Here is a 12,270-nt window from a genome sequence, read left to right as displayed (position 1 = left end):
CTAATTATGGTTGCACTTGTGGTAACAAAAAAGAAATCAGCAATGTCCGTGAAGGCAGCAGATCTTGCAGTAATGAATAGATACAGGACATTTTTTCTTTAAATTAATTTAAATTGATTAATTATTAAATTGAAATAAAAGAGCAGTAGTGTTGAATATTGAGCTCCACTAGATGGCAGCACACGACAGAAATGTGTCGAACCTGCTTTAAACGTCAGATGAAGAAGTTAGCATTACATTCAGTACGCTGCTGCCTCTCAGCGTACAGAACAGCATCCAGTGGACCAGTTCTCTACACAATTTATGTATTTTCTTTCATACGGACGTGTCGACACTCTTATTACTTTCAGCTAAAGTAATAGTTATTTTTGATTGTTTACAAGGAGCAGACAAGGAAGCCTGAGAATAACCGAGGACGTGTGAGAGTTTTTAACAAACAATCCCTTTGGTGTGACCTGCTTGTTAGCTTTTTTGCCAAGAGAGTTATTTTTCTACGGTACAAGAAAACATGAGCTTTCTTTTGTGAGTAATATCTTTCATAAATACTTATTTGGACTTGTCATGTTGTTTTATATTATGGAAATATCAGAGATGTTAGCGCTACAAAGCTAGCTAGTTAGCAATAGCATAATACGGGCTGTGTCTACTTGCTGGAATCACATCCGAATGTGTGATGTATTACTTTCATTCTTTCTAATATTTTTATGGTTTTAACTATTAGCATCTATAGTAAATTATTTGCACCCTCTTATTGTTCTGCCTAAACACTTTTAAGATAAATCGTACTAACGCCAGAGCAAATTGTAACTGAGAAGGGATGTCTGTCCGGCCTAGATATTTGCTGGAGCGGACACTTTGTTGCCAAAGGCTAATTCAGCAGCGCTGATGTAACACAACGCACAATTCAATATTTGACACCAAATGTGATCAAAGTAACAAAGTTGTTTCGCTGGTATTTCTAAAGCAGCACAAAAATACCGTGTTTATGGGTCAAATCAGAGGGTGGAGGGATAACATGAAATGTTCCCTCTGGTGAGGATGTGACTGTTGTTAGGTAAATGAGTCGAGTTAAAAACCCTCAACCTCAGAGACGCAACAATCAAATAGGTCAATTTACACTACTTATTTCAGGTACTACAGATCTGAAATTGATCCAAACTTCTGACATGCCCTTTACAAGACAAATAAAGCCTTTTTTCTTTTCTTTTTTAAATGTGTACTATAATTATTTTACTGAAGAACAGCTCCACTTTTGATTATTTCCAGCTGATTCCTAATTAATCGTGTTGCCTCAAGCACATTTCAGCAGAATGAGAAGTTATGACATCATTTTACATCAAGGCATTTGATTGCTATTAAACTGAATTAAAATGTTCTCTTGATTTATTAGAATATACATAATGTCATCTAGGATGTTGATTTTGAGATTGATTTATATAGATTTGAATGCTCCTATTAAAGGGAACACTGTTTTTTAGTTTGTGACCTACCATGTTGTGATGACTCAAATTCTTGTTTAATGGGGCGATGAGAGGGATTGAATACAGCACCCCTCTCCAAATGGCCTCATTAAACACATAGAGACATACTGTTCCTGTCCCCCATTCTCATTCTGCCAAACACACCAAGTCAACAAGAGCTCAACTCTTTTGTCAGCTTTTTAAGAAGATACTGACTTGATGTGAGCAATAGCCCCTCACCTAGGGCCAGGGGCACTGTGAACTCATGATGAGTCATCATATCTGACTACCTTCTTATTTATCACACTAACTATCTTCCTGTTTGCAATGTGACTCATAGTGGAAACCGTTCATCCAAGACGTTCAAGCCCAAGAAGAATATCCCGGAGGGTTCGCATCAGTACGAGCTGTTGAAACATGCAGAGGCTACACTGGGTAGTGGAAACCTGCGCATGGCAGTCATGCTGCCCGAGGGGGAAGACTTAAATGAGTGGGTCGCAGTCAACAGTAAGCACCAATATGACCTTTTTTACCTTCCTTACACCCTGTATTGATTGGTGTTCCTGGCAGAGTGAGTGTACGATACAGAAGTGCTGGGGGGAAACGATTATTTTGAAAACGATTAATCGGGCGATTATTTGATCGATTAGTCGACTAATCTAACGATTATTTTTCTGTTGTTCAATTCATAAAAAACGTAATGTAAAAAAAAACGTAATGTTAAAAAAAAATGTTTCACGATACTGTGTCTCAGGGGATCTTAATATTTAAGAACCTATTAATGTGTTATACCAGATTAACGGAAATAATCTCAGCTAACTGACGATACAAACCATGTTTACCAAAACAAAACACAAGTCTCATAAGAAGCATCTAAATGACCCCTGAGCGAAAAATGCTAACGGACTTTGGCACAGAACTCAAGATAAAAGTACCCTTATTACTTATCGTAGCTGCACATACAATATATCCAATTAAAGCTGAGACTCCACAGATTATGTAGGTATATAGTATCATCGCTGAGTGATCCGGACTCGCGACAGCGGAAGCAAATACAGTCACATACATCGCAACACGTACCTTCACAGAGCTTCTCGGGAGATCGTCTTACCACCGTAGCTGTCAATCTGATCAAAATACGTGTTCAATGGCATTAAAATGAGAAAACGCGGCTGAATCGGTTAATCCATAGGTTTTTAACGTCTATGTATAAAAAAATGATTGCATTTATAATCCATAATTCCATTTTATGTAAAAATCGGAGAGCAAATGCTAGCTGCTAATGGTAGCCACCACAGCTAGCTGCTGCTTCTGCTAGGCTATGCAGCAGTCTCAGTGAGATATAAATATATAAATATCTTTGCGTTTTGGACTAACTTTAAAATATTCTCATGCTTTTGAAGACCTAGGGCGAGATGTTTTCGTTTGGGGGCTTCGTGCGCAATCCTGTGAGGAGGAGGTGGTAGCCGTTTCAGTCTCCATTGTGTTTGAAGTGCGATTGCGAACTGCTTGTTGCTTTTGGTGACCCACGTGTGTGTAGCGACGCGTCGACGCGGAAATATGTCGTGGACGATATTTTGAAGTCGTCGACGCGTCGCTACAGCACTACGATACAGTGATACTTTATTGTCCGATCATATCTGGAATCTTTCTTGCATCACAGAAACTCCATTAGCAACATCAACAATGGCAAATATTTAAGAGAAGAAACAAGGAAACAGATTTAACAATATGTTAGATTTGACCTGGGATTAACTCTGCGTTTAATTTTATGATTGACTGTTGCACGAAATAGTATTTTAGTCTAACTTTATTAAATCCTGGGACTCTGTGTCTGTACCTTTTACACATATTTAATTTGTTTATTCTGTTCCCTCACCTCTTAAGTTCTTGTATTTGCATGCTACTCTGTAATCCTGTTCCTGAGATCGCAATTAGTCGGCATCAAGAATCAGTTGAGAGTGAACTATCGGAGGGTAAGATCTTAGCATTTCCACTGAGGACCCTGTGCATTCATGCTGGAAACACCACCGTGAATGTTAAATAGACCTCATTGCGCTGTGAGAGCTTTGTTTACTTTTCTCTGAATTGAGACAAAGGACTTGTCAGTGGAAGTTGAATTTCCTCCTGCCTTAGAGAGCCCTTAGGGTTTGAGATGTCTAGTGTCTAAGCTTGTTTTAAAGTAGAACATCAAATGGTAAGGATTACAATGTTATTCTGATCAATGACTTGAGTCTCTTGACTCAAGTCATTGCAGTTGATAAGGATGACTTGCATATTTTTACAAAATGTTAACAGAAACTGGAAGGCAACAATTTAGCGCGTTCACTAGCATTGTTGCCAGGGTAATAGCTTGACTGCTCATTGCAAGATTTGTATTCTTGGGTTTCGTATAGGGTTAGTGGAAACGCAGTAATGTTAGTCAATGCTACACAAGCTGTTAAAGCTTAGCGTGCACAATAAAGGGAAGTTGGAATACAATCCTGTGCATAACAACGTCTCCCAGCACTATGTTTTGATGGCATTTCATTGTGACGGATAGTAACAATAGCACCAACAGTTTCATGGCTAGAATATGACTGTAAAGGTGTACATACAACAACTCTAGTTTACTCCCACCACCGAGCACCTATGAAGTTCTGTATAGCTGCTGTTTCTTGTCATACACCTCTTTGTCTTTCTACGCTCTCGGAAACTCGGTCACGGTGACAATTGATGCGTTAAGTTGAGGGCATGGCAGAGGCCACAGACCTGAGGTTACGTTATTTGTTTAAACTTCTTATCAAGCCTTCATGTTGCTATGAATACAAACTCTTTAAACAAAAATACCTATATTGGAGACTGCGTAAACCCAGTCATTTAAACATGGCGTCCCCCTATGCAGGACTTCACACATCAGCTGTTCAATATGAATTGTTCCTGTGAGATTGGCAAATGGAGCACCAACGCTGCCAACTAGGGGTGTAACGGTTCACAGAAGTCACGGTTCGGTTCATACCTCGGTTTGGGGGTCACGGTTCGGTACGGGTTCGGTACAACAAGGAAAAGCAAAAAAAAGTCTCAAATGCATAATTTTTTTTGCTGTTATCAATTTTTAACAGTAGTGCAAGTTTTAGTGTGTAAATAAGGAACTCTAACATTTGGAATCATTAACTGTATTACACAGTTAAAAACAAACTACAAACAGTAACACACACACACTCAGATGGCCATATTATTTATAATGGCTGATGTCAAACTAAAAGGTTAAATAAGCTGGACAACTAAAAAGAATGTCTTGAAAATATTAAAATAAATAATAAGAAAGTGTTTCAATCACAATCAATAAAAGGCAATACAGAACTGTATAACATCTCCTGATGTCAAAATATAAAATAAATACAATGATAAATATATAACAAAATAAAATCTGTACCTTTAGGAGCAATGTCTAACATGTGTAATTCACTTGTGAGTGTGTGTGAGGCCATTATGCCTAAATAAAGGTACTCAAGCTTTACTCTATTTTCAAGTTGTTCTTCAAAAAGATGAGTTTGTCTACGTTGTCAGTAGTGAGGGCAGATCTGTTGGTGGTAACTATGTCACCTGCCGTCGAGAAAACCCTCTCGCTGGGGACTGAGACTGACTCGGATGTGATTGAGCATGTTTGACGTGTTACCACCAGCATACCGCACCGCTGTCGAACAACGCCGACACACCGTCCTAGTCCGATCCACAACTCGCACCCCATCATTGTTGTAGTCCACAGGGAACCCGCAATGTTCCCACATAGCTGATTTAAAAGAAGCAGCTGGGTCTTCTAGCTCCTGTGTGTTGTGTGAACTCGCCATAGCTAACTTTTCTTCTTCATGTATTGTGTTCGTTTTGTTGTGTTTTGTTCTTGTTCTTCATTTGTTATTTACGGGCGGCTGGCTTTTAGGCGCAATACCGCCCCCTGGATTATATATAGTGTAATACTGCCCTGAGTGACAGACTTTTTTCCCACTCGTAAAAAAAGGCATATTCGCCGTGTGACTGCATGTGCCGAACCGTGCCGTCCGAACCGCGACGGTACGGGACGAATACGGATACCGTTACACCCCTACTGCCAACACTTTAAAAGGACCTCTCCAATTGATGGAGAGCCAGAGTTGGCTCTATGCCTGTGGTAATGAGTGATAACACAATTTGTTCCTGATAACTGGGGTCAGTGTGTACTTTAGATAGTGGAGTGGGGGGGATGTCAGCTGTATGTGCTGGGAGGAAAGGTATTTCTCATTTACACTCAATTCCTATTTATTCTTTTTTTTAGCTGTGGATTTCTTCAACCAGATCAACATGCTGTATGGCACCATCACAGATTTTTGCACAGAAGAAAGCTGTTCAGTCATGTCTGCTGGTCCTAAGTAAGTTTGTTATCTTTTCAAACCAACCACAGCTTTGCCTCACTCGTCTTCCTCTGTCATGGCTCAACAGGGCTAGTAGGCTAGTTTGTCAGTCAGACAAAATAACCTCAATTAGCATTAGATGTGACAATGGAAGTTCTATTCATATTCATAATACAGAAGACGTCATGTAAAACACCTACCCTAGTCAGCAGTTGACCCTCTGCTGCCAGGATCAGTCAATTATGTTGAATGTTTTACAAACAAGTATATCACAGGGAAAGCTGAGCTCACAACATCTATGTTGACTTATGAAAGATTGACCAGGTCCATATGAGTAATAGAATCGCATCACACGAAAGTGCAAACCTCCCTGAAGGCCAATGTTGCATTCGTGTGCTCCTCAGATCTTTAGTTTGGAACTTGATCACATGCTTTAAGTCGTAATATTAAAAACAACATGGATGCTACAAAGGAGATGTGTAACATTTGATTGCTTAGAGCATTGAAACAAGACGTTGATATCTGTTTCTGAGTTGTTGTTCCAACTTGAGGAAATGTAGAATTTTCCCAGTCAGGAACTACATTTTCCAATTATTGCAAAACGAAACCGGCCAGTCGTTTTTTTAGTAATCCTGCTGACAGACACCAAACATACAGACAGCCGAGTCTCAAACATAACCTCCCTGGCGCAGGGAGTGATGTATTTGGTGACTTTGCATCAGCCTTTTGTAAAAGAGGAAGTGAAACTGAAGTCAGAAATACCATGGTGTTGCACACTTCATGGACGTCAGTGGTAAATGATGGTGAACCTAGATTCAATTCATTCATGTTTTTCAATATATAATGTTGGTCATCTACATTTTTTCTTTAGATACGAGTACCATTGGGCGGATGGAACCAACATCAAGAAGCCAATCAAATGCTCCGCTCCCAAGTATATCGATTACCTCATGACCTGGGTGCAAGACCAGCTGGATGATGAGACCCTTTTCCCTTCAAAAATCGGTAAGATTAGCGTTTTCTTCATCTTATCTTCTTTATATTTGTATTTGTGAGGGTTTCATATGTTTTCTATTACTACTCAGCTTTTAACGGGAGCAACATTCATAAACCTGCTGAATGCGTCATTATTTTCTTGTGACTGATGGTTTTACTCAAAAGCACCTACTATACAATGAATCTGCTTGCAAGATAAATGAATATTAATCTAATTGATTTGAATTTAAGCATTTATATAAACTTTTTAAACATTGGTAATGGATAAATATGTGTGGCACAAGCTGAAATGGATTATTAGTAGGGATGTAACGATATACCGAATATCGCAGTATCGCGGTAAATAAACGTCCCAATACCGTCGTGAGACTGACAAAATCTACCGCCAGTTTAAAAAATAAATAAAAATGTAAACACTTTTTTTTGTTTTAAACCTTTATTTAACCAGATGGTCCCATTGAGATCATCGATCTCTTTTTCAAGAGAGACCTGTCCAACATGGCAGCAAGTAGGTTACAACATGAACATAAAACAACAGATAACACAAAAGGACATCGTATTTACAGGGCTACATGTAGCCTACATACCTAGAGACATTGACAAGTACCAACAGTATATTTATATCTCTGTCAATAAGCCTCACCTTCTTGGCAACAACTGTATTTTTTTTGAAGTGGTGGAGAGACAATGCACAGTTTGACCCACTGCTGTCACCCATGGCCAAAGCATATCTCTCCGTCCCACAGAGGTGGCGTTAGACTTTTTCGCTGTCCGTCATTTTGACAGACAGGATCGTAAAATATCCGTCATGTCCCTTATTACCCGTCGGGTCTGAACAGTTCACGAGAGAGCACGCTCGTGAACTGTCAACGGGGGGGGGGGCGTGTGTCCATGCACCTCGCGGGAGCGCGCACAGCGTAAAGCAAAACCTCCCAGACATGTGTTGATCTGTACGGTTTGGAAACTATATCATTTCCTTTTGGAGGGCATGCATAACACGGCATAGCACCAGAGCCTCGCTGCGGGGAAACGTTGGCGCTGTTCCGAGTTTGTTCTAATCTGTCTGATTGCTTTCAGATTTTTCAGTCATTGATAAATAAAATATTCGGTTAACGCGACCACTGCTGTCCCAGCAACATCAGTGCCAAGCGAGAGAGTTTTTTCCAGAGCAGGGGATATTGTAAATGCCCAAACATCCCAGCTTATAAATACCTGGAAATGTGGACATTCTCATATTCCTAACCTGTCTGATGATGCCGAGTGAGTGACTTAGTGAGTTTGAGTTGAGTTACTTGAAAAACTAAAGTGAAACTTGATTTATTTTATTGCAGGGTCTGATTATTAAATGTTTATTTGTGAGATGCAGTGGCACAAAGAAAATGCCTACTTTGTTTGGTAGTACTAGTAGGTACAAAAACACTGGTTTTCTTGTTCCAGGCTGTTACTGTCACTTTGTTGTTGACACTGTAAAATACTGCTATCCTACTAAAATGCTGTACAAATCAGATTTATTATGTAATAAAGAAACATTTTCTGAGTAAATAAAAATGTTATTGAAAAAAAAAAAATCCAATTATTTTTTTCTTCCCTTTATTATTCAATATCGAGATAAATACCGTACCGTGGACTTGTTATCGCGATATTATCGTACCGTGAGTTTTTGGTATCGTTACATCCCTAATTATTAGTAAAGTCCTTGGGGGAGATCGTCTGCGTTGTCATCAGCTGAGCACACATAAATACGTCTTTGTGCTTATTTGTATGACCCGAAATATATTTCACATATACTTCAGATGAACTTATTTAGAATTGCCTGTAGTTGACCATGTATAGGCTCATTGAGAAGGGTTTGAATACTTACCAGCTCAGTTCTCCGCCTCCTTACTAGTAGAGGCTTGGGTTATCAAGGGTGGAGCCTTAATAGAGCTGGATGGAAGCCAACGCAAAGAAATGCCTCGTCTTTTCCTCTGTGAATCTCAATGAAAAGAGCAGTAGTGATGGAATGTGCTTCATTTTCCACCATCGCTACATCAATAAGTGCTATTCACTATTTACCAGGAGTGCCCCAAAGCCTTTCACCAGCCTAAAAACAAGTAGGGTCACAAGTTAAGAACTCCACAGGATACCTTTTTAATATTTTTTACCTGGTCAGGTTTTATCCCACCTTAACCTCAAAATGATTACTATTCCTGAATTAGTCTAGTTCGTGTCCAAGTGAATTATTCAAAAGAGTGGACCATGTGCACATTCAGCCCTAGGTGGTTACCTGTCGGTCACCGGCGCCTTTTGAATAATAGATGTGTGGTTTTTCTGTTGCTACGTTATCTCTATGTACACTCTGGGAAGAAGCTGTCCATCAGGCTTCTCTACTCACAATCTCTTTACTGAATCAACACACCAGACTGTCCCGACTACAAATGAACGGGTTGTTTCCATGAGGTGGTTCCTTATTGCTCTCTTGATTGTTTGCACTTCACTTACATCTTGCTGCGGCCTGCCTGAAATGTGCAATCGAGAACATGTTGGAGCTGCATCGGTGTTCATTGCTCTGAGCTGTCGGGGCTTTTTATTTTTCTTCGTAGCTAATAGCTCGTTTAGGAAAAATGCATCATTCAAAGGTTGATGGTGCGATCCTACCAATGTATTATTTGTATTTAAGCTATGCCTGAAGAAATCCGAATTAGAAACAGGTGTATTGCCAAGTAGGTTTACACATACAAGCAATCTGCCTGGGTGTGTATGGTGCATGCACAAACAGTTAAAGAAGATACATTGTAATGAAAACAACCCAAAAAAAAAATCGATTAGAACATTAAGATATAGAAAATGATTATTACGAAATATAGATATACCAAAAACCTACGTACAGTATACTATAACAAAATACTAGTATATAGAATAATAAAATATATGCAGTTTTGTTACAGCATTGACATTGTACTCTATGTGCAGTATTGTTATTATATCAAGCACAGTTTGTAAAATACATATCATTTTTGGGCATTTTGAAACTCTAAAAACAACCGAAAGTGTTTCCATCCAGTCATTTTCTCTACCTAACCACTGACTGTACTATCCATATCTTTGGTTACATCATAAGTCTTTCTTGTCCTTTTCCCCCCAGGTGTCCCCTTCAAGCGAAACTTTATGTCTGTGGCGAAGACCATCCTGAAGCGCCTGTTCAGGGTCTACGCTCACATCTACCACCAGCACTTTGACTCTGTGATGCAGCTGCAGGAGGAGGCCCACCTCAACACGTCGTTCAAACACTTCATCTTTTTTGTTCAGGTAAAGAATATCTGACATACGAGTGTGGACTTTTATGTATGATGTACTGTATATGAGCGTTAAAATGTAGCTTATAGCGGATCATCTGACTTGTGTTTGCTCCCTTCCCCGTCTCTTTTCCAGGAGTTCAACCTCATTGACCGGAAAGAGCTGGTTCCACTTCAGGAGCTGATTGAAAAACTGACAACCAAGGATAGATAAATAACAATGTAACCCTTATTTTATTGGTCTTCTAGTTTTTTGCACAGATACCCACCCCGCCCTGGCTGTATGTATGCAGTAAATACTATATTTCCATTTGGGGAAATGTTTTTAATAAGGCCAGGAAGAAGGAAGGGTCTTGATAGGGTTAAGGCTAACGCTATCAGGGATTACACACTAGAACAAACCACAGATTAACATATAGGAGGAGATGTTTTTATTGGTGTGGAACGAGCTCCAGCATTCAGTCATGGCTTACATTTAGAATAATATAGACTTATGTTCATTAGTTTTTTACTATACTGCACAGATGTTTGTTTCACTTGGATTTATGGCAACACGAGGCGTTTCGATGCTCTTAGATTCCCATTTCTAACTCACTTGCAGGGTAGAACTGTGTAAGCAAAGTTACTGGATCATATTAGGAAGGCTATGGGGGTGTTACGGCTAGAGTTTAAGCCAACTTCACCGCAGTAGCTAGTTATTTTATTCAATTATCTACATGAAAGGATTTGGGCTGGGGTCTGCTTTTTTCTCATCTGTAAGAGCCTGCATCCTTCAAAACAAAATAATCCTAAGTGCCTCACATGGCTCATTTTTTGCCCTATTTCAACAAAGAAAGCTGTAAGAAGATAAATGCCATAAACCACTGACTTAATAGACAAAACATTAAATGATCCATGCCACCTCCTTCTGAGTTTCTGTGGTTCTATATTTACGCCCATTTTCTTCATACTCGCCAATGTTATTCTTACTTAGAAAGTCTATTAACCAAGTGTTCTGTGCAGGTTATGATACATGAATGTTGTGAGGACATAGGAATAAGGCTAGAATATTGTCATGTTGTAGCATGGACTTAAATTGATTAAACTTTGTAGCTTTTCCTTTAGTGACATGTTCCTGTGTACGAGTTGTTTCCCCTCAAAACTTGAAGTAGAAACAAAACTTAGGAAAATTCTTCAAGGGATCTCAAATTGTATATAAACGTCCTCAAATAGAAATAGAGACCTGTTTGAATTCACGACCTGTTCAATAATAATTGGATTATGCTGCATCCCTTGTTATCTCACTAGCCATAAAGCACTTTGAACTATTTCCCTGACCTCTTTTTGCCTGAATGTTTATTCTGCATAGACTGTGCTTTGTGAGAAGCTGTATCATGTGACTGATCATAGTTTATTTCCTCCCCTCTTACTTCCCTAAATGAATGTTGAATTGCTTAACCCCCTCTGAAATTGGCTGTGAGGCACAAGTGAGATTTATTAGGCTTGTGTATGGGTTGTTTGTTGCTGTGCTTCAAACAGCAGATGCATGAACCCTTCCCAATATCAAATGTTGTTGACGATGCAATCATTTACACTAAAAGGGTGGCTCATTCATACTTTATCTAACATTAATTTCCTTTATAGTGCTTAAATCCTGGGTTATGATGAAATGGTCTTTCAGGTTTGGTTTCAAAGCAGGGAGATGAACACTTTATATATCGTTATATATAACTTGTGAGAGAGGTGTAATACTTCAATGCACACATGTAAATACTGAGGGTTAGACCTGTCTTAAAGATAATTTTTCAGCGAGCATGGCGTGGCAGCTTTTGCCATCATGTCTTTTTTGAGGCTGCTTTCCTCCCCCATCTTGAAACCTTGTTTGTTTTATTGTGTCTTTTCCCACTTCCTTAGCTTACTATTCTGAATGTTACTGCTCACCAGATATCCGAAAATGTAATAGAAAATCAGTCATCCTGAAAGCATCTCATCCTTATGAAATGCTCGTAACATAGCCTATTGCCTACGGTTTTTCCTCCTTGACTGTAATCATTCTTGAGATGTTTGTAAATATTGGCTTGGTAGGGGTTTTCAATGCTACTGAATTGATTTATGCTGTTTACAAGGAAAATAAAGGTGGTCTTGACTCTTTGAATGAAGCGTATGTTTATTTATGTCAAGTGCAAATACCAG

At 39.2% G+C, this 12,270-nt stretch overlaps 1 protein-coding gene across 1 annotated transcript; it reads left to right on the top strand.

Annotated features, from left to right (window-relative positions):
* Window positions 1–225: 225 nt before the first annotated feature.
* LOC117561486 (MOB kinase activator 1B) lies at window positions 226–12,232 on the top strand. Its single transcript, XM_034238940.1, has 6 exons — window positions 226–522; window positions 1,801–1,967; window positions 5,752–5,845; window positions 6,699–6,832; window positions 9,948–10,111; window positions 10,235–12,232. The coding sequence occupies exons 1-6, from the start codon at window positions 509–511 to the stop codon at window positions 10,310–10,312; spliced, it is 651 nt and encodes a 216-aa protein (XP_034094831.1). The 5' UTR covers window positions 226–508; the 3' UTR covers window positions 10,313–12,232.
* The last annotated feature ends 38 nt before the right edge of the window (window positions 12,233–12,270 follow it).

Source organism: Gymnodraco acuticeps, unplaced genomic scaffold (assembly GCF_902827175.1).
Source record: "Gymnodraco acuticeps unplaced genomic scaffold, fGymAcu1.1, whole genome shotgun sequence".
Taxonomy (NCBI): Eukaryota; Metazoa; Chordata; class Actinopteri; order Perciformes; family Bathydraconidae; genus Gymnodraco; species Gymnodraco acuticeps.
This window is presented reverse-complemented; position numbering and strand designations above follow the sequence as displayed.

Excerpts from the sequence above, each read along its gene's own strand:
- LOC117561486 (XM_034238940.1), top strand. Across the intron at positions 6,833-9,947 it reads CCTTTTCCCTTCAAAAATCG|GTGTCCCCTTCAAGCGAAAC; the intron begins GTAAGATTAGCG and ends TTTTCCCCCCAG. Across the intron at positions 10,112-10,234 it reads ACTTCATCTTTTTTGTTCAG|GAGTTCAACCTCATTGACCG; the intron begins GTAAAGAATATC and ends TCTCTTTTCCAG.